The 23,849-nt window shown below is 37.0% G+C and overlaps 1 protein-coding gene and 1 long non-coding RNA gene across 3 annotated transcripts in view; one reads left to right on the forward strand and one right to left on the reverse strand.

Annotated features, from left to right (window-relative positions):
* The first annotated feature begins 7,621 nt into the window (after positions 1 to 7,621).
* Positions 7,622 to 23,849, forward strand: part of LOC148224051 (uncharacterized) — a 41,388-nt gene continuing 25,160 nt past the window's right edge. The window contains exons 1-3 of the long non-coding RNA XR_015803378.1: positions 7,622 to 9,574; positions 10,693 to 10,861; positions 13,228 to 13,302. This is a non-coding gene — a long non-coding RNA (uncharacterized LOC148224051). The remainder of the gene's footprint in view (positions 9,575 to 10,692; positions 10,862 to 13,227; positions 13,303 to 23,849) is intronic.
* Positions 22,791 to 23,849, reverse strand: part of IL15 (interleukin 15) — a 36,292-nt gene continuing 35,233 nt past the window's right edge. For both annotated transcript variants that reach the window (XM_014878952.2, XM_014878954.2), the window contains one exon: positions 22,791 to 23,591. In XM_014878952.2, coding sequence (XP_014734438.2) covers positions 23,376 to 23,591 — 216 coding nt within the window. In that variant the 3' untranslated portion in view covers positions 22,791 to 23,375. The remainder of the gene's footprint in view (positions 23,592 to 23,849) is intronic.

The following is a 23,849-nucleotide window of genomic DNA, read 5'->3' on the forward strand; positions in this document are numbered from 1 at the left end:
AGATTAATTGCTGCACTGGCATTTTTTACTCAATCAAGGAACAGTAAAAACACCTGTCTTCTTTGTAGCACTGGAGAAAGCAGCAGTCTATCTTCTTCCAAGCAGTGGGAATTAGTTTTTACTTAGTTAAATGGGCAGCAAGTTTTCAAGAACTTTCTCTGCACCTCAGAAACTCTTCAGTACCATAATGCTCTGTTTGACACACTAGTGTTCTGCCTCAACGAGAGCCAGCTAAGAAGTTACCTCTCCTTGAGCATCTGCAAAAACAACTTGAAAGTTCATCCGTGACACTCCCCATGCAGTTTCTTCCATCTCTACCCAGCCTGTCTAGACTAAAAAGGAAGCAGAGCTTCAAGGAGTAAGAATAAAAAAGGTGTCTTTTTCTTTATGAGAAATGTGGTTCTTTGGACTTCCTGGCTGACTGCTCTGCATAAAATAATAACCTGAGGTTAATATTATGAGCAAGTATTTTCTCTAAATTAAATGTGTGGAGAGATGCAGTGTTGATCAGACTGTATTTAAGTCTAAATTTAAATCATGTTTTATGTTAATTATGGTTTCCTGACATTGTCATTACTTCAAGCAAACTGCTTTTGTTGGCAATGTCCACTCAGTGGCTAACCCTTTTTGCACATTGTAGCTGTTTCACAGGAAACCTCTTTTTACTTCTTAGACCTTTATGATGAGAAACAACACACCATCAGGTACAATTATTTCTACTTTCTTTCATTTTGTTTGATGAAAAATCAGTAGCAAGTGTGACTCCTTCAGTCTTCTCTCACTGTTAATTTTCTTACAGTATTCACAAAAGACAAATCAACACATTTATTTGAAAATATCCCTGGGGATGTTGCTGGAGAAATGATCATATTTGTGTTTGTTGTAGACTTTCTGCACATGTCTTGAACAAACTCTTATACTAATTTTTGAATCTACTACAACTGCTCTGGCTTAAATATAAAACAAAATTCTGGTTGTTCTCATGTTCAGGTTTTATTTTTGGAGGGGATAGCAGGTGTTCAATGAATAACCTCATACTTTTAAGACTAATTATTTTCTTCTCTTTTTTTTTTTCAACATTGTAGTTTTAAATTAAATTAAGCAATTGCCTAGTATATATTTTTCAATTTTAAAAATTACAGGTTAATTGCTTGTCCATTTTGCATTGCTGGAAGAGAAAACTTTGTGAAATGGAATTATAATTTCTAGCATAAACTGTATTGGATGCTTTCAGTTAGAAGTGATTGTACTGACAGCCTGTATTCTTCAAGGGTCAAAATGACTTTAACAACCTTGCTTCTCAGATTGACTTTTGAGATGTTCTGTCAGAAAAGTGAGGTACTCTGAGTGCCCTAAGTCCCTACCCCTCTTTCTCTTTTAGGGCATAATGTGCCAAGAGATTTACTCCTGGGAACTTGCTAAAGAGAGCGCTGATGCTGATAGGATGTGCTCTACTGGAAGATTCGGCAGCTGAGGGTAATTGACCCATGGCTGCTTCAACTTCACACAATTTAACAATGCCATTCAGTCTCCCCAGAGTGTTGTGAAGGAGTGTTTTAAGGTCATTTAAAGAATCCATTTGCAGCAATCCAGTACAGCTGGAAAGCCCCGTGGCTGGTCAGAACAGGCAGCTGGAAGCCAGGAGGTTCCAAATTCTCTTCAGCTTATTAGATAAATATGGGTGAACAGCTAGATTATATGTACCTGCTTGTGGTTTTGGTTTTACTCCTTCATCGCTGCTTCCTGTGATGAAACCAGAAGCCCAGATTATGAATGTCTGATGGAGGCTGATGAATTGCAGGAATGGAACTTTGTTATAAGACTATAGCAAACATAGAACCTTTGAAAAAAGGTATAAAGGATTCAGGATATAAAAAAAGGTAAAAATAAGGAAGTGGTAGTGGATAGCATAAAATAAAAGCAAAATTTGTACTAACTGCAAAAAGTGTTTCTGTGATACAAATTACATGGGTGTCTGTCTTTATAGTTCAATATTAATATTGCAAAAAATAGTAATGTTATTATCAAAGAGTTATTCTTTTTACTGAGGGGGAAGGTGCAGAGACAATGCAGAATCATGATCTGAATGGGATTAAAAGAGAGAATGAACATAAAGGTATTTGCTATCTTCAGGGGTTTCCCTGGATGCCCTTCAATTCAAGAGGGAAATGTTTTGGAACTAACAATGCAGTGGTGTGTTTGCTGCATAAGATCATTACTGTGATACCGAAGATACAAGAAATAACTGCAAGGCCACCACAAAGGGGAAGATCAATTAAGACCTGCAAAGTCTTGTGTGATATAATCTTACCTGATAGGATATTAGAATTTGGATTTTTACTAATATTAGAACCTGGATTTTCTAAGTGGATAGCGAGAAATGTGAGTGAGTTAGAGAATGCAGCACCGGATGAACTAATAAATCTCTATTACATTATTACAACGTATCCAACTCAGATTGCATAGACATTCTTTTCATTGGTAACAGCAGAGCTGTTCTACTTACTGGGCATGTGTACACCCTCATTTTCTAAAGCAAAATATATAACTCTCTATTTTACCACATTCTCAGGCCTCACTGCATGAAACCCCTCCATCAGTGAGGAACTCAGCTTACAGTCTTCTCTCCGTCTAGCCTTCTATTCTGGTTACCAAAGCTGGACAATCCCTGAGTATAAGTGGGAGACACATTTAATTGGTTATGATAATTCTTAGAAAACTAGATTCAATTTGGAGAGTAAATCCATGTGGTTGGATTACTATACTTACTGTTAGTGTCAAGAGGATCAAGTGACTGCAGCTAGGAAAATATATAGAATATTGAAATGACTCAGCCAAGAAATAACAGCATAAAAAAAGACCCATGTTGGCACTCAATGGGCTTGATAAACTCTGATGGTTCAGCCAACACTGAGATTTAAAAAAGATAGTTCTTAACTGTTAAGTGCCTCAGAGAATTTGACAAAATTACAGTATAATAAAACATTGTATTTGATGTCAAGGTGGAGCTTTATGCAGACATGCACTAATGATATTACTCTCTGGAGTGGAAGGTGATGCATAAAATACAACAGGCATGAGAAGGCTCTAGGCTGTGCAGGTGAGAATTCTTCAAAGATTGCAAGCTCCAAGTAGAACATGTAAAAATCAAATGTGGGAGTTAGAAAAAGATTAAGGTTTGAAATCATGGGACAGGAAAAGCTACAGAGAGATTGAGAACAGAGCTAGAAAAAAAGGGCAGGCCAGTCCCAGAGTGTTGGCAGAGAGGAGGGCAGGGCCCTCTAGGAGTGTGCCCAGCCTGCTGTGAGGAGTGCAGCAATCCCCAGCCAAGCAGGAAGGGATGCACTGTCCCAGTGCCCCGGCACAGCGAGGACACTCCCCAGGAACAGCCCTCACAACACAGCTGGGAGCAAGGAGCCTTCCCTGTGCCCTGGAGTCCTTTAGCCTCCCGACAAGGCACAGCAGGGATTTGGCTCTTACCTGGCTCAAACCTGGCTGTTTGCTGGGAGGAAGATGAAAGAAGACATCTTTCACATCCTTTTAAATATAAGACATGAGAAATTATACAGCACTTATGAATTCTCACTATAGCCATTCCTTTTACACCACAGCATGTTATTTAATAGTATGCTGTCAAAGTGGGATGTGACAAAATACATGCAGCAAATACTTTGGTATACACCTGAATTTGCCTCAATGATGTCTGGCAAAGGACAGAATGAGCAATGCATTTTTGGGAGACAAGCAATTAGTGGAAAGTGGTTTTGACAAAAGGAGTGTTTACAGCTCAGACAATTACACTATTCAGTGTTGCTCTAACTGAGCTGAAAAGAAAGAGCATTTCCAAAGCTATAAGAAATCTGCAGCAGTACAGCATTATCCTTCATTCACAGATGCTCAGCTCACACCTGGTGTGCTGCTGTGCACACTCTGCCCTGATTTTCTTGCCTCTGTCCTGCTACTGTGGCCCCAGCTCATGCATTGGGCTGAAATGTTTTGCAAGCTTATGCCAGGCAGCCTTTTCTTGCCAGCAGTCCCATTGGCATGATTCTCCTGTTGCTCTCAGAGGGCTTTGAAGATGAAAGCTCTTGGGCTGGGGAAGACTCCCAGATACTGACATAGTGAATGTAATGAAGTAGCTGGGATAGATTCCAAGCAGAGGAATGAAAGTTTAAAAAATTCTACAAAATTTTCTCTTATAGAGATAAAATGTTTAACATATTTTCCCCTTTGACCACTAAATGCCAGCACAAAGTAGTCAACATTTATTTCATTCCTTTAATTTCATTTCAGTACATTTCCTTCTTGAAAGTGTGTGTCCTGGAAACAGATTGATTCCAGTCCAAGACATGGCAGAATAAAGTTTGGGCTCTCCAGTGGGATTTGGAATCTGGTAGGTGCTGTAAAGATGAAAATCAGGTATATTGGCTTGGAGGGGAAGCTGGTGGTAATGAATGGATCAATGCTAGTAGACATCCTCTGTGCAGGTTTGAATCTTACTTCAGTTTGTTATTTGTTCACTCTCACTTGTATTGTTCTGAAATCATGATCTGGAGAAAGGCTTGTCTGAACAAGAAGGTTCTGTGTGGATTACTTAAACCAGCTTTTAAAACTTCAGTGTTAAACTGTGCAAAAGGATATGTGGAAATATTTAATCTGGTTTTGGCTGTGCTTTTTGTGCTTTTTTTAAAAAATATATTGTAGGTAATCACATCAACACTTGCTTTCAGCACATGCTCTGGGGAAAAGATTGGTTGCCATCCTGGAATGAACACATATGGAAATTTTAGAAAGAAACAGTGCTCAGTTCTGGTTTCTGTATGAAATGGAAATTAATAGAAAGCAAGGAGTTTAAACAATGGGCTACATAGATTAGGCAGAAAACAAGCTATGTGAATATATGGCATTCCATTTGCATTATTTTTCAATAGATCAGTCAATAAGGCTATAGAGAGTTTTATTATATGTAGATGTCTTTGAATATGAAGATATATTTATAATAGGACAAGGGAGGATGGTGGGGGTTTGATCTCAGCAGGAGCCTCTCAATATCTTGGGGCTGCAGAGAGATGTCTCAACATTGAAATAATGACTGCAATTAAGTGTTGTGTCAGGACTTCAGCCAGGTGCCTGAGACAATTCTTCCTCTCACGCTAACTTGGTTTCTGGCATTTTTATTTATATTTTTCTTTGTCTGAAACACTCAAGATTACTTAGAGTTGTAGATCACATAGTGAATCCCAAGCAAGGTGAGAGGTGGGATAGAGGCCCCTCTCCACTGCCTTTCATGGCCTACTAATATGTTCACACTGATATTGGATGCTTGGACTATGATTTTTTTCTGCAGGTCAGAGTGCCAGGCACCTTTAAAAATGTTTTAATCCACTTTCCTAAGAAAGCAAGGGTAATATAGTAATATCTGGTTTTATCATCCAGTAATATCAGAAATTGCTGGCTAATTTTAGTGAAATTTGGCAGAAAAATTTAGAAGAATTTTAGCAGAAAAAATTATAGTGCTAAAGGCAATAATCTTCTGTGGGTTTAAGGCAACGGGGTTAATGACATGGCAGAAGTTGTGTTCAGCAGCTCTGTAAAAAACACTGGAGCAGGCACCAAGGAATACATATCTAAAAATCCCTGGATTATCCAGGGAGCTACTCATTTCTTCTTGGCTTTTATGCAGTAGTTTTACTGAGATTACCTTGGCATGCCTCAACTAAACTCCCAGTCTTTCCTGGCTTTCAGGTCTCATCTTTCCTGGTCTATCAACAGCATGGCTAGACCTTCTTTTAAAGAACTAACATTGTTGCTTTAGCTGGAAGACTTAGGTGATGGATCATTTCTGCAATGGGTAACTAATTCACTGGCATGTGAGTAATTCACTGTACACTGGCATGTAACTAATTCACTGGAGGGGTCAGCCCTGATGGCCTGACATTGTCCTCAAGCTTTATTTAATTTATAGAAAAAGCTCTCCTATGCAGTTTACCCTGGCATTACACTACTGGTTACACGATGGAACTTTCTCATGAAGGTAACAAAACCAGTTCTTGTTTTAATATCCATCTTGTGGTCCTGAAGTACAGTAAACATAAAATCTATCTTCCCAAAGAAGAGTAAGGTCTGTTTTTTGTTGGTTTTTTGTTTTGTTTTGTTCGGTTTTGTTTTATTTTGTTTTTTTAATGGAAAATGTTCTATCATGTCTCAAAGGCTGCCACACTTGAAAGGAAAATGTGCTACACTAAAAAGGCTTGGATCCATCAAGGCAAATTCCCTTATGAGAGCTAAAAACATCACTTAGTACTATGTCTACAACTGAGAGGACAAAATCACTGTGAAAGTCATACAAGGTACTGCTTTTGATCATCAAATGAAAACTAATCAGCTGAAGACCTGTGGGGTTTATAACCAAAGTAAAAAGAAGCAGGTTCATATAAAATCTTTGTCTTATTCGCTGACTGTGAATAAGTTACAAGGTTTTTTTCAATCCAGTTTTCAAATTAACTCTGTGGCTCCATTATATTTTAAACATATTTATTTTAATCATTTCTCTTTTTTTTTCTGCAGCCAACTCTAGAATGGCAATTTTGGCTATTCAAATCCCTATTTTAAAATTATTTATTGTGTTAATTGCTCTTTGAATGCTACCAGTTACCTTTCTGGATTAAATTAATTGATTATTATTGCTTACTAGACTGATAACTTTTGAATCTTTCTAGTTTCATAAAATATGCTAAACTGATACAGAAAATCTAATTTTCACTGTCTAGAAAATATTATTTTCTTTTTATCAAAGAACATGGGTGAGAAAATGTAAGGTAATATGTTCTATAAAATAACACTCAACACATTAAATGAGATTTTCTCTGAATCCTAGTAAGACCATCAAGTCGTTTAACCTTGGTTCCTAGACAAAACATATCATTGACCATTTATTTACACATTATCTTCAAAATCTGTGCAGTGAAATGTCATACCAAACATATCATAAATATTTTCAGGAGAAAATCAATGTAACACATGGGCTGCAAAAGCTACTGATTTAATACAGGAAAAAGCATTGCTACAGAAATCTTGGTAACAATTTTTAATGAAATATGTATGAAAATTGCTGCATTTCTCCTTACTAATTAATAGGAGCAACATTCAGGAAAATAAAGTGTTTTCCTTTCTCAAGTGGAGTCTTGGGACTCCCTTTTGGTATTAAATCCATTGTGACAAAATCTGTGTGTTTCTCCAATACTCACTGATGTTAGAAAGGATTCCATGGCACAAAAATCCTTCTTTCTTTACCTAAAGGAGTCGATAAAGCATTTTTATTTTATAGGTAACCTCTTTTGCCAGCATGATTTCACCACAGATTTTCAAGAGCAGTTATGACTGGCAGTGCTCAAAAATTTCTTCTGGTGGCCCCTCAGAGTAGGACAAGAATTGTCTAAATTAGGTCAATGATGAAGTTTAGCAGTCAATAAAAGGATAACAAAAAAAACATTCTCCTTCCTGTTTGTGATACATGTTTCAGGGTTTAGGATGTGTTTTCAGGGCTTGAGTGTTTTCAGTTTCATCAGACGTTTTCATGTAGAAACCAGATTACAGAGGAAAGTAGTACTTCAGTGCAGATGTTGAAGGCACTGACAGTTTTGGGTTTTATCCACCAGTCTGGTGAATATTCCAAAAATAAATAACCATTCTTGAAAAGCATTAAAGCAAAGAGCACAGCCCAAATCCCACACCAATGTATAGCTCGTGCATATATGGTAGTGCCTCTGACACATGAGAAGCTGACAACTGGAAAAGAAGTGTCACACAAATAACTTCACTGGAAAAGAATAGCCTGCACTGGCATTCCTGTGTGGCTGTCAGGAAGAGAAAAGGTTCACTAAAGATTCAGTTTAGTTTTCTGCAGCTGTCGACAGAGGTCTGCTCTTCCCGACAGTCTCAAGCACTCCTGATTCTGAATAGGGATGGCTGAATGAGGTCTTGCCCTACATTCTTTTCCTGTGTAGGTGCCAGCAGGCCATCAAGCAAGGATTTTCAGTGAAGGCAAGCAAAGGTGAATAATAATTCACCAATTGGTCCCAGTTCTGTGCAGTGTGTGCACCTTTTCTCCTGTAAAACATTAACTCCATGTGAAGTGGTAACACCAGGAATTCCTTTATAAGACCTGACATCTCAGGGCATTCGGCTGTGCCCTCGTGCTGGCTCTGCAGGTTTTCTATGTAGGTCACCACGGAATGCCTTACAAGCTCCATGGACCACTTCATGTTCTGACTTTCTGAAGTGACAATGACTGCTTCAGTTAGAATTTTACTGGGGGAGGTAGGAGGTCAGAAGTTGAGACCATCCAAAAGAGAAGAGACTTGCCACAAATTATAGGATAATGGTAGTAGGCTTTTAGCCTTATATTGGAGGTAAAGTTTTTCCTAGACTTGGCTGACAGCGTGGGACTTGTCAGGACGTTGTCAGATTGCTGTTGCAGCTCAATTAGTGTCTGCTTAGGTTGTAAATAAAGACAGTGAAAAACAGCCCAAGCAAAGTTTTTCTGGAGGCCTAACAAAATCAGCTGTGATATAAAATAATAAGCAGATGATTCTTATCAAGATTTGGAGGGGTTTTGTAATACAAAAAGTCATATTGTCAATATCCATTTTATATCTGATAGATGACAGATTGTTACCTTTTCTATTAAGTCTCTCTGTCATCTAGGGAGGAAAGCAATCTTGCATTACTTTCAGTAAGGTCTTCAGGAGACTTGTGTTACAGCTCATATCACTGTAATTAAGACTCAGATTTGGGAATTTGCCTTTCACTTTATTCTACCTTTAGCTGGCAAATTAAGCAGTTGCTACATCTCCTTTCTATGTTTGAGAGAATTTTCTTCAAGTGCAATGAAGGGATCTGAGTTGCAGCCTCAGACTTCTATCTTCCCACTGTTGGCCACACAACTCTTGAAACGGAGAAATTTTGAAAAAACTCCACCAACAGGGGACCCAAGAGGAACAGATACCAGGTGTCTTTCAGACAACCTGCTCCTTGCCTTCTGAAATTGCAAGGAATAAATGACTATATTTTCTTGCAAGGAGAGCTGGCAGAGGTGTTCCCAAGTCATCCTCCTGGATGCAATATTGTAGTTATCTTAGGACAGGATCTGACTGATGTAGATTTAATACAAACTCCTTTAAAGAATGACAAGCAGGACTTAGACCATTCTGATTAAGGGCTTCTGGGAGAGAAAATCCCAAAATTTTCATGTCCTCAGTGCATCAAGGTTTTTACTTTTATGAAAAGTAAAGGAAAATGTAATTTGAAAATTTGATAAGCTTTAGATGAGATGGGCAGTTTTGGTAGGGTATGTCTTGCTGAGATCTATACACTTGTTATCCTGATTTTATTAATGATGCTCTGAAAATAAGCTTATCTATTTGAAGCAAATGCTGGGACAGAATTTCGTAGGGAAAAATGGATATCATAGAAGATAAAACACAGCAGGACTCTGAAGCTCACACTGAGGAGTAGTTTTGAGAAGACCGAATGGGGATGGAAGTGTAAGATTCTCCAGATCTGCAGTAAAATGGTAAGAATTAAGATTATTCAAATTATTTTAGAGCATAATACAATGTCCTTTTAACTTTCCTTTTTAAAGACTCCATTCAATTTCACTAAAATAATCTTTTTTTTTTTCACAAGGCAGCTTAAATTGATCATAAAATGACTTTTCTATAATATACTACAGAAATACGGTTCAAAGACAATAGTATCAGAGGGCATTACGTTTAAGTGTAAAACAGAAATTAGAAGAAACTGGGGTTATTCAATAAGTGTTCCCTTTTTCCCTCAGCAATCATATTTGATATGTACTAATTTTTAGAAGACAACTCTAAAGGAGAAATATTTTCATAAAAATGAAATTATTGCATAAGCTTGTGACTCTTGTCTTATTATTGCCTGCAGTCTCTTGAGGTCCTCACCAGATGGAAGAGATATTTTTCTATTAGCAGGAGCTCAGTTGAAAAAAAAGAAGAAAAAAATTCCATGGCCCAAAAGAATAGCTTCATGGGAAAATATATTAAATAGTGAATGAACCAGGAAAATTAGAACTAATTTAGATTGACTGTGGCAATCTAACATGGCACAACCGAGTGAAGTTTTTAGGCAAAAATGTTGTGCTAGATCCTTAGAGGACATAAATAATCATATCCATTTTCTTCTTCATGAGATAAAATCAATATTTTCCTTTTAAAGGCAGTCCAAAGAGATGGGGCTCCAGAGTCACAAAAGGCACAAAAGATCAGTGTAAGCAGAATAGAGTGTCTGAAGCTGGATAGATTTCAATCTTACTTTCTTTATCTTGGTAAGTTGCAAAGGATAAAAATGGCTTACAAATAATTCAGATGATCTTGATCTAAGTTGTCTGGTTTCCATGAGATTTTTTTGTCATTCATTCAGAACAGTGAAATTACATTATTTCTGGAATTTTGTCACTCTTCCGCTTGAAAGGCAGCACAGCATCAGCACAGCCTTTGTTGGAAGTGGGGAATAGATTTGCAGAGTCAATTTATGATCTATGACAGCCTGCTCTTCAACATCAGACTTCTCTGTAACGTGATATTCTTCCCAACCTCTGGGCAAGGAAGAGCAAGAGGACTCGGGGAGTTTGAGAACTTTAACCTAGAACACATTGTGTTCCTAAAGACAGAGCATGAAGAACTGCAGTTCCTGGGAGACAAATTGAGAGCCCTCTGGACCCTGTGTTCTGCTGTCACAATACCCAGGGAGAGCAGGTGCTTCCATGAGTGTTGGAGGAGAAAGAGATTTGGGTGATATTAGCCATCTGACTGAAGACAGGTTTCCTGCTCTGGAGGTAAGAAAGTGAAAGTCTGGTGGGCTGGACACATTCTTAATCCTCTCTGGTACCGAATTTCTAAAGCTGGCATCAGGCTGCAAGAGATTGCCTTTCCTTTGAGTAATTTAATGTAGTCTATGCAAACTGCTTCCTCTGGATGTAATTTAACTGCTCCTCGGGTGAGAGTTACTGCTTCTCCTCTCACATCTGATACATGACTGAAAAAAGCTGGCCTTGCCATTCACTCCCCTCTCTGACATTGGGGAATATCGTGTATTTTAGCAGAGATCTGGTAAAATAATTTAATCAGGAGCTCAGTCAAAGTGACCTGTGGATGCAAGTCTGTGAACACTTCAGAGATCACATAGTCAGTGTTTCCAGAGGCATTTTGCAATACCTCAGAGAAGCAATTACTGTCTCATAAAAAAATGCAAGATGACTAACCTTTTTCTGCTAATGTATGTATGTTCCATTTTCTTAGGGATGGAAAGCTGTGTCTCTCTCTATGTGTTCCATTTCAATAAAAATAAGAGGAAATGCACAATTACTGTAGTTCATAACTCACTTTTTAGGACTACTGATGTCTTGATATGCAGTTGCAGGCAGGCAAATACAATTATCACAAGAGACACTACAATTCTGGGAGAATGGGAGCTAATGCAGGGCCCTCCTGCTCACATGTTCATGTGGGGATTTTTGGGTTGGGAGGGGCTTTTTTTAAATGCCACCAGTGGAATTTGAAGAATACTAGGAAAGAAATGTTCTTATTTTTGTTATTTAAAAACTTATAAGCAGCCTCCAACAGAATATAAATGCAGTGCAAAAAAATCTGACCTTATAAACACCAGTAAGTCAATTAATGTGTAATCATGCCAAGGGTTGTACTCATAAAATATAGAATGTATGAAGTACAAAATGATAGTTTCTGTTCAGTCACAGAACAACTAAAATTAGGCTATGCTTTGAATGGTCTATGGCAGAAAAGCAAAACCTTCAAATGAAAAAAATGAAACGCTTTCAGGGCTTTTTATGTTTGAGCAATTAAAACATATCATAACTCCACAGTATACAAGATCCAGTGGAAGGCTCTTTGAAATAGATTGGAACAGATCCACTACATCACATTCATTACTTCAGCAACCAAAACATGTTTTGAATTAAATAAAATGACAAAATACTAAATACCAATCTTGATTTCATTTTAATAAGTTCCAGCGATGGATGGTTCTCAAATATGTGTGCTTTCAGTTTTCATGTAAAGCATTTGAAGTTCAGTTATATAATGTGGTTTCATACATTGAAATATTGTAAGTTTTTTAAAACAATCCAAAAGACCATTTGTTCCCAAAATATTTTGACAAAAAATAGCAGCACTAAGTGTATTTTTGAAAAAATAAGTTTTGTTTGAAAATTTGGACTAGAACTAAAGTTTTAAATGTTTGCTTGAAAAAATCTTTAACTGAGACTACTAGTCTATGAAGCTTCAGTTTGTTCTTGCTCAGTTTATTGGAAAAAATGTTGGAAGAAATTAAGCAATATCAGCATGCATTCATTCTCATGCACTTCTATGCCTGCAGTCATGTTTTAAATGGGATAAAGGGTGAACAGTGCCCATAACCTATCTGCTCTTTTTTATTATAATCTCTTTTTGCTATGATAAAATTTAATGCAAAATTCCCAAGAAGGTACTTTAGTGGTCCTTTAACTTTATTCAGAGGACTGCTTTTCTCTTTAAAATACTTTGCCTCTTTCCACAACAGAAAGGGAAAGGGATAAAAGGGATTTGGCATGTACCACTGAGTGAAAAATCCATTTACCTCCAATATGAGCTTTCTTACTTTCAAAATTAGGAACATCTCATGTGAATATTTTTTGCCTGTTTTGCACCACCTCTCTAGGAGCAGGACTACAGGAAAACAAAAGGTAAATTTATGTCCAGAAGAAATTTCTGGACAAAATTCAGAGCTGACGTGACATAGGCTGTCTGGTTAGATGTGGGTGTGGTTCCCAATGGGGTTTTCATGTGGTTAAGGATGCTGTTAGGATTGGCATTAGTATTGACACCAGTAGCTACTCGTGAACACTGGCTGGAGACAGGAGAGACTGGTATAATCAAGAGGTTCTGCCTAAACCTGGTGGTGCTGACACAATTTTCCAAGTCTGGGTGGATAGGGCTAGGATTAAACTTAGGCTCTGTAAAAGTCAGAGAGCTACATTTATGGTAATTAGGAAAAGTTTTTGTTAGATTTAAGTGGGTTAAGGTTAATAAGAATAGCTCTTTCACACTGTCCAGCAACTTAAGCATTCTTAAAATAGTAGTGGACTGCTCACTATACTTTGAGCAGATATTTCATTTTTATAATTCCCTTTTTGACACATTCTAGGTGTGCCCTGAGGTCTTTGTATGTCCTGAGGACTTCAAGTTTGAGAACATTTGAAGAAATAGGAGTCTTAATGCAGTAAGTATTCTAGTTTTTATAGATATACGTGTCTCTGCATATTTTACAATTTTATCTGTAACTTTGATATGGCAGTGGTTTACACGTTTTGCTCTCCACACTACTCCATGTGCATTACATACACAGACACACTACTGTGTGTGAATATATATATATATATATACATATATAAAAATGTGGGTGGGTTTATGCACATTAAAACATGTATGTAGTTACACACACACACACACAATTAATATGTTTTATAGAATACTAAAACTATATTCTTTACAAACTACTAACAAAACCCCAGACCATGCCACAACAAAGGAATTAATTTCTTTTAGAACCTTTTTGGGCTTTTTCTGGATTGCAGAAATGTATTTATTAAGAAAGCACAGTCTTTCAAACATACAAGATAGTACACTTTCATTAATTAATTTTTTTTTTTAGTGACAGAGAAAAAGTAACACTTGTGTTAAAAGAAACAACAAACCCCAAAAATTGCTACCCGGTTCAATACCATTTCATTGGACTTTCAGAGAAAACATTTTTTTTTACAAAATTGTCCTTTTAGAATTTTTTCTACAAACTTTAATTAAAACATTTGGAAATTGGGTAGAGAAATGTTGTGAGTTTTCCATTATATTCCAGTTTAAAATATTATATTTTCTTTTCAAATTTGACTGTGTTGAAAATCATGGTAGCTGTTTGCTTCAGGTGACATTTCATAAAGAATGAGTATGAGATATTTTGGTAGTTTGACTTTTTCTTTGACTGTAGAACTTTCTGACAGCTTGTCTTGCTGCGAAATCTTAGGTTATAACTTAAGTTAAACAGTCCTCTAATTTTCTCACACATTGCTTTTTCAAAATGGATAAAAATAAAGATTTTATGTTGAATTTGACTGAGCTGTGTTTGATGACTTAAATGAGGGCAGAGGCTAAGCCTAACCGTGAAAGTGGGACCTTCTGAAGAATTCAGCTGTGGGCACATGAAAAGCAAAGCAGTGCAGCTTATTCACAGCCTCATCACTCTTTTGAATTTGGTGCTTTGATATGGTGATTTGATATCAGTAAAATGGTCAAACATATTTTAAAATGAAGAGAGCAATTGAGTTGAGAGATAAAATAGTACAAATTGGAAAGTTTTCATGTTTCACAAACTGTACAGTACTCACAGAATGAGACTGGAATATTTTTAATTACCCTTAAATCTGACTAAGCCGTGTATAGGTATCAGAAGCAGGAAAGTCAAAGGAAGAAACCTTACTCTTCAATAAGGATTTGGATCATCTGAGATAAATCAACATATATAGAAAATTAAATCTGATTTAATAATGATGACATTAATAGAAAATTTTATTTTTAAAAATCTGAAGGTTACTGCTTTATTTAGTTTAAGAAGTGAGAAGAGAAATAACAGAGTGGAAGGGTATCATCACAGAGAAAAACCCTCTCAGAGAGAAAGCTCTTAATTAAATCATTACAGATGCTGGCATTGAGGGAAATCAATGTTTCTGATCTGCACAGCATTTAAGGAGATACAAGCAGATGCAGAGGCGAAGAGTAAAAAGTACAAGAATTCACGTGTGCATTGGCTTTATTCCTCCTGGGATCACGAAGGTCACAGGCAAAGTTCCTGCTGACCATAAAGTTCACATGCTCAGACCAAACTGCTCACGTTGTTGTTTGGTTTTTGTTCATAAAAAAACCAGAGATTTATGAAACTGGAAAAACAAAAATTTCCTTGGGGTAACTGTGAGCTTCAAGAAGTTTAACAGCATTGGAATCTGACTGCAGCTGCAGTATTAGCTATTTTCCTTTACACAGGAGATGGATGAAATTCTCTGTTCAAAGAATATCTGACCTTTCTCTATTTGGACTTAAAAAAAAACATGGCCTTTATTGTACTAGCAGTGCTGTTTATAATACTAGGGATAACAGAAAAAGGATAGAAAACTTCTTTTAACAGATATATGTGCATTGCTAAGATTAGCAGTGCTCCTTTTGGCCTGATTTTGTCTCTTTAGGACAGGGATGCATGGAATGGGCTATTACATTTTTCATGTTGGGCCCTCTCTAGTCTGCTAAACGTGGAAGTCATGCAAGGTAGGTGGTGGCATTAAAAAAGTTGTTTTAAGCACAGCTCCCAGGTATTCATCACTGAATGTAAGCCAGGAGATACAGTAATTGTTCTATATGAGAAACAGCATTTTTACTAACAGATGTTGTCTGAGGCTTCAAGTTGAGGGTTTGTTGGATTTTCAAAATTGCTTCCTTTGTGCTAGTGATTTGAAATATTTCTTTGTCAAATTAAATAACTTAGGTGGGATATGAAGTCATTCATCAGTAATCCCAGAAAGAGAATCATAGTACTGGATGTCATTTACTCCCTACTCTTTTTAAATTTTACTGAGACTGTAATCTCCTCAGGGAAGTCACTGTCTGCTATGTTGTGTTTGTGCAATGCCTAGCAGAACATGCCTCTACTTTTTCTTGCCTTCTGAGTGCTGTCCAGTACAAAATAAGTAACATCATTATGATTCCGTTTTATTTCCTTCTTGTAATCAGGCTTGTCACAATTCAAAAAATAACACCGCCAAGACTTTTAGCTATAACGTCAGAAGTGACAGCAGCAAGAAGCACTATTTTTTATTCTGAAAGGGAGTCCCTTGATACATGTAGAATTTAAGGCCTTTGAGAGGCTAACTACAATTTATCATTTATGTGGCTCTATGGCAGGTAGTGCAGACTTCAAATAGAGGAGAGTAATGTCTAACATCTATATCACTTATGTTAGCTAAATGAGTTGTGGGCACTTTCAGGTAATGAACTGTAAGTTCTACTAATACTGAGGTTTAGAAGGTTATTGTGGAAACCTGGATGCAGCTATGTTTGAATTTAGCCTATTATCTCAAAATAGATCATCACCACAAATTGTGAATTTTATATTCATGAATATGCTTCCATAATTATAGAAGTAAGAGCAGCAATAATTACCATACATAATATGTAATCACTATTAAATGGGAGAATATTTCTTTATTCAAGTAGTCCTGTTGGTACCGGGCTGAGTCAATTCACAGGAGACTGAGTGGAAATCAAAGCTCAGACATTTGTAGGCATTTGGAATTTGACTTCCAAGTTTCAAGATTAGTCTGCACACCACATTCCCATTACTTGTTCTTGTGATTTTTGTAATCAACCTCATAAATGCATGAAGTATATAGCATTTTAAATATTCAAAGTACTGTAGAGTCATTACTGCTAATTTTGTCCCTTTTATCCCCCCACAAAAAGAATAATTTCTTATTTCTCACTCTCTTTTTTTCCCCTTCAGAGTAGTATTATGTTCAATGATGAATATTGAGAATTTCCAGGACCTCTCAAGTTAATGCCTGATTAACTCCTGCTTCAGATTTGATGAGATTTTTCTCTGCCTGTCCTGAAACTGTGCTGGGACAGACTGGGGAATAGCAGATCATGAAGCAGAGCTGTAAGTGCCAAGAGACGGGAGGGCAAGACTCAAAATCTGAACAAGGTGGGAAACAAGGTCTGAGAGACTTAGGAGCCAATCCCCCTATGTTTGGGGTGAATGAGCTGATTCCCTAGGCAGGAACAGTGACAAACAGGGCAGAAACTGAGGGACAAGTCGGATTCACCTGGAGTTCTCTGCAACCCTGACGAGTATGACATCTGTCTGTATCTGTCCTAGGTGAACTCTAAGATATCATGTTCTAAAAACAACAGCACACTTGCCTTCAAGACCTGAAATGCCTCAAATTTCCATGCCCTACTGCTTCAATAGTCAGCCTCTTCCAAGTCAAAATGAGGACAGTTAACAGGATTGCAGGATGCAAAATGCATCTTGTATATACACACAGCTCTCATGTCACACTCTTCTTCGCTGTGAGTCTGTAGGTGCTGCAAACTGCATATTTAGTTTGTGCCTGAGGTGGCAAAGTTTGACTGCCACGGTCTGAACAATCATCCTTACCCCATCTGCTGCTGCTTATGTGAGGATGAGGAAGGGAATGGCAGCCCATATAAATAGACAAATCCAAAGCAGATATTGCCCCACCAACACATCTGCCTCAGCTCTGCCAGGAAAAGGTCAGAAAGCTTCATCCTCTGAGATCCACACTGGGTTCTGCTTTTGGTGCTGTCTTGTCTTCAACCCACATTTTCAGGAGTTTCTCTTTGCCCTTCCTTTATTAGGGGAGATGCTGGGAAGAAAAGCAGGTTAATCAGAGGCAGGGAATAGGAGATGGATAAGATGCCTTTGGCTGGGGAGGAGGATGGAGTTCTCTGTCTAGGATGAGTTGTGAGGTATGGGATGAGGTGAGGAGAAAATGTGTCAGAAGAGGGACAGGATGGAGGAGGGGGGGAAATGAAAAATTCCTGTTCCTAATGGTACCTTTCAAAGTGTCTTTCAGACACAGGACCTAAGCTTCCATTTTTTTCATGGACAGCTTGCTCCCAGGCCTTCTCATTTAAACCAGCTTAATACCCTTTTGACTCCTATCAGCTATCCCCTAGCTCCCCATGCCATGTCTTCCAACCCTGAAAAACCCAAACCTTTTTCTGCCTCGAGATAGCAACATTCAATTTTGTTTTCATAGCTATGTAGCTTCTAGTTTTCTGTGCTATATCCTAGTCCAGTAGTGTGGAATCACCTTGTTGTTAATGTGCATGATAGGAAACCATTATAATCTTATTGAAAGTAGCTAATTGACTTACTTTTAATGCTGAATAAGTTCTAAATAGTCATCTTGAAAAAATAATGCTGCACAGAGATGCCCATTCCATCAAAATTCTTTAAATCAGATTTCAGGTAAATAGAATACTAGTGCAGGGCAAGGGCTTTTCTTGTTTGCTCAACAAGTCTTTGCTGAACGATTAATATGTTTCTATTAGAGTGTGACTGGGAAGTAATCCTATAATAAAATGCACTCAAGTATTTTCGATTACTTGTTCAAAGGGAAGTACTTGATAAAAGGGAGCAGTGTCAAGTGTGATCTGAAAGAAAACTCTTTCTAGTGCCTAGCTAGGGGAGCATACACCAAGGTAAAATATTCCATTATCTGGTCTAAAGTATCAACTGTTGGTTTGTTGTGTTATAGTAATGAAGCATCTTGAAACTACAGATAAGTCTGTCTGATTTCTGTGCTGTGTTTCAATGCCCAGTGAGCTGATTTGTCTGTGCTTTTCCATTTTGTTTAATTGTCTATGGTGTTGTTAAGTACCTAAGAGAGCCAAGGGGGTTTGGCTGAATCTGGAAAGAGTACACTATGCAATTAAAAGCAAAACTTTTAATCTATCCTTACATTTAAAATGTTGCTGTTTTCTATGAAAATATTAATCCAGGAGTGATAATTAAAATCTCAAATTCTTTATAACACTTTTATTGACCATCAAGCAGATGGGTAATGTAGTTAAAATGCATAGAATACAATATGAAAAACATTAATTCTCTTTAAAACCGTTTCTTAAAACTGAGAACACAGATCTTATTTATACACACCCCCACTATCATGTCCACTGTCATAAGTACTACTGGCACATTGCTCTTAGTGGGCTAAGTTAAAAGACCACAATGAGTCCCAATGCTGTTTCCAGAATGCTATAGAAATCAGGAAAAATTTTACACAAAGTATAACTAACTAATTGTTTTTTATGTCCTTTATGAGGACATAAATTTCCTGGTATCACCACAGAACAGAACCATGTTACCATCCATGAGCAGCTCTAATTATTATTATCAGTTATTCTATAGTTAAAGATAACTGATATTCAAAAGCCATGGTTGTGGCCAGCCTTCTCTAGATGACTCTGCTTGTCCAGAGTTGGTTGGACCAGATGATCTTTACAAGTTCCTTCAATCTCAGCCACCTGGTGATTTCTAAACCAGAGCTTATGAAGCCTTTACTTAAATGGAATTCCAAAACAAGTGTTTGATATGCTTGCACTCTAACAGACAAATGTTTCATGGCATTTCCAAATTCTTTAGTGACACTGTAAATCTTCCTTGTGCAATCCCATGGCAATTTACCATTTCCTTTGCATACTTTAATAGACAGACAGTATCTCTACATGCTTCTCTATAGACAAAAAAAAAAAAACAAACACAAACCAAGATTCCAGAACTGTGCTTTGGTGCCGTACTTACACTGCAGAACTATAAGGCTTGCGTGTTGCTAAAGAACACTTGCAACTATGTTACCTGCTCACTATAACTGAAAAAAACTCCATCTCATATCTATGTTTATTAAATTTAATTAAAATTTGCTATAGAAAAATAGGTATAAAGTCTTTTATTATTTTAAATGAGTTTTCATAAGAACTTTGATCCTGAAAAAATCCAGTCTACTTAAGTAGACTTAAGTTACTCCTCCTACTGAATACAGCACTACAAACACTTTTTGGGTGTTCATGACCCACCATGAGGTCTATGAAGCACATGCTAAAAATGAAATAGTAGAAAAGGATTAAGTGAGTAAGCATTAAAAACACAAGGGTTATTTTCAGTCTTTCATTTACACCTGTCAGTTCAAGGATAATTTTGATCCCTTTGTGGAAATTGTCCATTTAGTCCCAACAGTATATGTCCCTCCAAATCAACCTGGCAATCTTGAGCTACTTTGCAAGCTTACTAGAAAAAATATTCTTGAAAGAGAGATTTTTATTAGTCATTCCTTCATCTTATTGTTAGACGAGCAGCCCAATCATGCCTTCTTTTTTGGTTCTGGTTTTGTTAGTGCTACTTATTTTTTCTTTTTCTTTTTCATTTTTTTTATATACAGCTACTCTAATAAGTGTATTATGGATGTCTAAGGTTTAAAGAGAGATACTGATATGATTTAGGCTAACAATTATAATTTATCATCTGCTGTCGGTTCCATGAAAGAAGTTCCACAATTGCATGTGTTTCAAGAAGGCTTTTTTAATAAACTTGGTGTCTCTTGAACACTTACAAGAAGAGGTTATATAGTTCACAGAACTAGACTGAGATTCTCTTTACTGCAACTATTACTGTGATCTATCCCCTTTAATTTCTTAGAAGTTGTTTGGGAAATCCTCCAATATGTGAAGGGTCAGAATGCAGAAAAGATTTTCCATCTGGTGTTTTTTTAGCTGTTCTAGCAAAATATTAAACCCTAATGTGCAGCTTAAGCCTCCAATGCTCTTGAGAGCTCAGAATAATCTTTCAGAGTAGGTTTCCTTTTGATGGTCGGTGGTCATTCACAGTAAAACTCATTTGTGTTTTCCGCTATGGTTGTGTGATGGCTCTGCAGGGAGGAAAGGACTGCACACATTTGTTCATTAAACCTGGCTTTGGTAAGAAACCCTCTCTAGGACCACACAGACATAGAAATGGGAGCACAGGAGAATCCATATCCCGTTTGTTAACCTGGTTGTAAAGCTTACAAATTACTCCTGGCCATGTGGTTTGGAAAGCTGTTGCTCAAACACGTGCTTTGTCTGCATGGAACTGCAGCATTGCTTAACTGGTATTTTCCCTTTGGATACTTGGTTGGAAAGTTTGGTTTGTCACAGTTAATCTTTAATTCACATTAACTCCAAAATGTGCTTAGTGCACTGAATATGGTGGTAGTACACGTTGAGGATGGAATAATGAATTGAGAGGTCATTTGTGCGCAGTGAAGTCTGATTAGGGAATCTCTGTAATTTGCAGGCCTCTGAGCTCAGACACCAAAGAAAAACTGCTCTGTACTTACAGTGCACAGAATAGGTACTGTGGGCTGACCTCTGGGCCACACTCAACCCCATCTTTTCACTCACTCCCCTCCCCAGCAGGAGAACTTCCAAAAGTGTTTGCCTGCAAGGTGGGTGGGTGGCTGGAGTGCTGGTGAGATATTTTCAGGAGCAGAGGATAAGAGATGCTCAGGGATTCTTGGGTGTTTGATTACAGTTCACAGCTGGCAAGAACATGTAGTATTTGCATTGTCTGCTTTCTGCCATTTAACATTGGATCTTATGTGTGTTTATATGAATCCCTAAGAAAGAATGTTATATGTCTAGCAATTCTATGTTTAAAGAAGGACTCGTAGGGTAAGTAGAGAAATTACATATTGATGTCAGCAGGCATAGAAAGAAGATGAGTAATTTTGACCTTTATAAATATCTTTGAGGTTAAATAGCAAAGAAAAAGAAACTAATTTAATTAAAGAAAGTATTACTTGTCCCTTCTTTTGAGCCTGGGATCAAGAGTCTGGCCATGAGTGAGTTTAGCACTTTACAGTATAAGAGTAGCTACCAGTCACTCATCTCAGTTATGTTTCTCATTTTCTTCTATTTTCGCTTTCATAAAATTCTTTTAAATTCCTCAAAAGAAGGTATCTAAACAGTACAGCAGTGATAGCTGTCCACAGCAGAAGAAGGCTAGTGATGCACAGACTTCTGTAAATTCTGCTTCTCGTCCCAAGGAATTGTCACTTCACTGCTCCACAACTTCCTTGTTCTAAGGATACTGTCATTCTCACAAGCCACATGAAAGGCTGTGTCCTGGAGGCATGACCTAAGCCTGAAGGTGTAGCCATATGCTTTAAGGGATTTCTTTAAAAGCCTAATGCCTAACTCAAAGAAATGCTGGAAGGGAGGCTATAAAGAAGGTCATAAGACCAAAAAATTAGTAATATACGAAACTAAAATTAAATTATAGTCACCTGACTCATGTTCAAATAATTTATTTCCCTTATCAGTTTTTTTTAAATTTTCCTGTTATTCTATATTTAACTCTCTACCCTCAGCAAGGGTGTTGTATGGCTTCTTCTCAGAAATATACTGAATTTCTAACTATTGAAATTATTACAGAGAAGTTATAAAATTTCAGACTTACAAAACTTTCAGTTTTACAATAATGAATCCCTGTTAGAATATATTCTGAGAAAGCTTTGAGTATTTGTATGTGGAGTAAAAAGCAGTTAAATCTCCTTTGATTCTAAAAGCACTTGTATTATTTTGGACCACTCAAATTTCTGATTTTAATTAGTAAAAAGCACTTTCAGTTCTTTCATCAAGGAAAAATACAAGAAATTTCAAGCACAAGGTGGGTTTTACCATTATATTTGCAAACAAGAATAAGTTTGTACAATTCACTGTAGAAGTATTGCCAATGATACATATCGGATAGTATTGGAGCCATCTTGGAAAAAAATACAAGGAATACTTGTATTGAAAGGAGATTGAGTTTTAAATTTAGATAAAGAATGGAAAATTCTTAATGGCTTTAGATATAGCCAAGTTTTTTATTGTTGAGCCAATTTCTCTAGACTTACTCGAAGTTGCCTTTTTTTGTTTGTTTGAAGATAGTGAAAGTTGAAAATTACAGTAATACTTTTTGGAGTGTAGAATAAAAACCACTGTAAATTTCCCTCAAGTCCTGAGAAAGTTTGAGATGTAATCTATATACTCTTTATGTGTGCTAGTATGCCACAAGGTATTTTCCTAGGAATTGCAAAAAAATGTAAACTACATCACTTCATGATTTTTGACAAATAGTTTTTATTCTCTTTTTACAATAACATCAGTAGACTTACAATAAAGCTGCAGCTTAAGAAGTTGCTTCAGACACTGTTTCTGAAGATGAAATAAGTTCCTGGTAGAAAATATTTTCAAGTAAAAAAAAATTTGCAGATCTGCTCACAAACCAGAAAACACAATAATGATCTTAAGCCTGATTAGATTTCTGAGTCCTCTTGAAATATTTTTGTTGTAGCAACAACTGTGAATGAATATTGTTTGAAGTAAATACCTTTTCTTTGTAGAAATGTTATCCAGCTGCAGTGTTCAAGTTACAAGTTACAACACATGTCCCCATGTCCTAACTATTGTGCAGTGTGACTCCCTTAAAGAGAAGAGGGCTGTAGAAAGAAGCACAGACAATGCTTTTTACCATGAAACAAGAAAGTAGGAAGGGTAATGGCAGATCTTATTTTCTATCATTAATGAACAAAAGTATTCCCAGCATGGGTTGGCAATGTAAACAATGAATATTTACTTAATTCTTACTCTCTTCTTCTGAGAACCTCGAGATTTGCTAGTCTCAGCATTCATGGGCATGATATGCAGCTAAGAAAACAGCAGTGTGTTATTCTTCCTCAGTATCCCAGGGTTTGGATGATTGTTGTGGTTACAGGTTTTAGTGTTAGAGATTATCATAGCTGAGGTGGTTTGCACTTGAAATGCTGCCTGTAGCTCATCAGGGAAAAAAGGATGCTCTGCTTTCAACATACAGTACTCCTTGAGTTGGTCGTGGTGTGCAGGCTTAGAAGATGCAGGTAAGACCTTAGTGAGAGGAGTCACAGTTATCTGACTGTTAAATTCAAATATTGTCAACCTTAATATTTAGTGGTTGGAATAACTTTAAGGACCAGAGGGAAAAAGAATACTTTCTGTGCCTTCATTCTTTCCTTGTAACTCCTTATAGCATATTTGTCAGCAATGCTATTGTCTTGTCCCTTTATGTCAATGCAGCTTAAAATTACTCCTTGTTTTCTGGGACTAAATGCAGACTTGTAAATTTATGTGGCCGAGCCCAGATAG

Source organism: Sturnus vulgaris, chromosome 4, assembly GCF_052056855.1.
Source record: "Sturnus vulgaris isolate bStuVul1 chromosome 4, bStuVul1.hap1, whole genome shotgun sequence".
Taxonomy (NCBI): Eukaryota; Metazoa; Chordata; class Aves; order Passeriformes; family Sturnidae; genus Sturnus; species Sturnus vulgaris.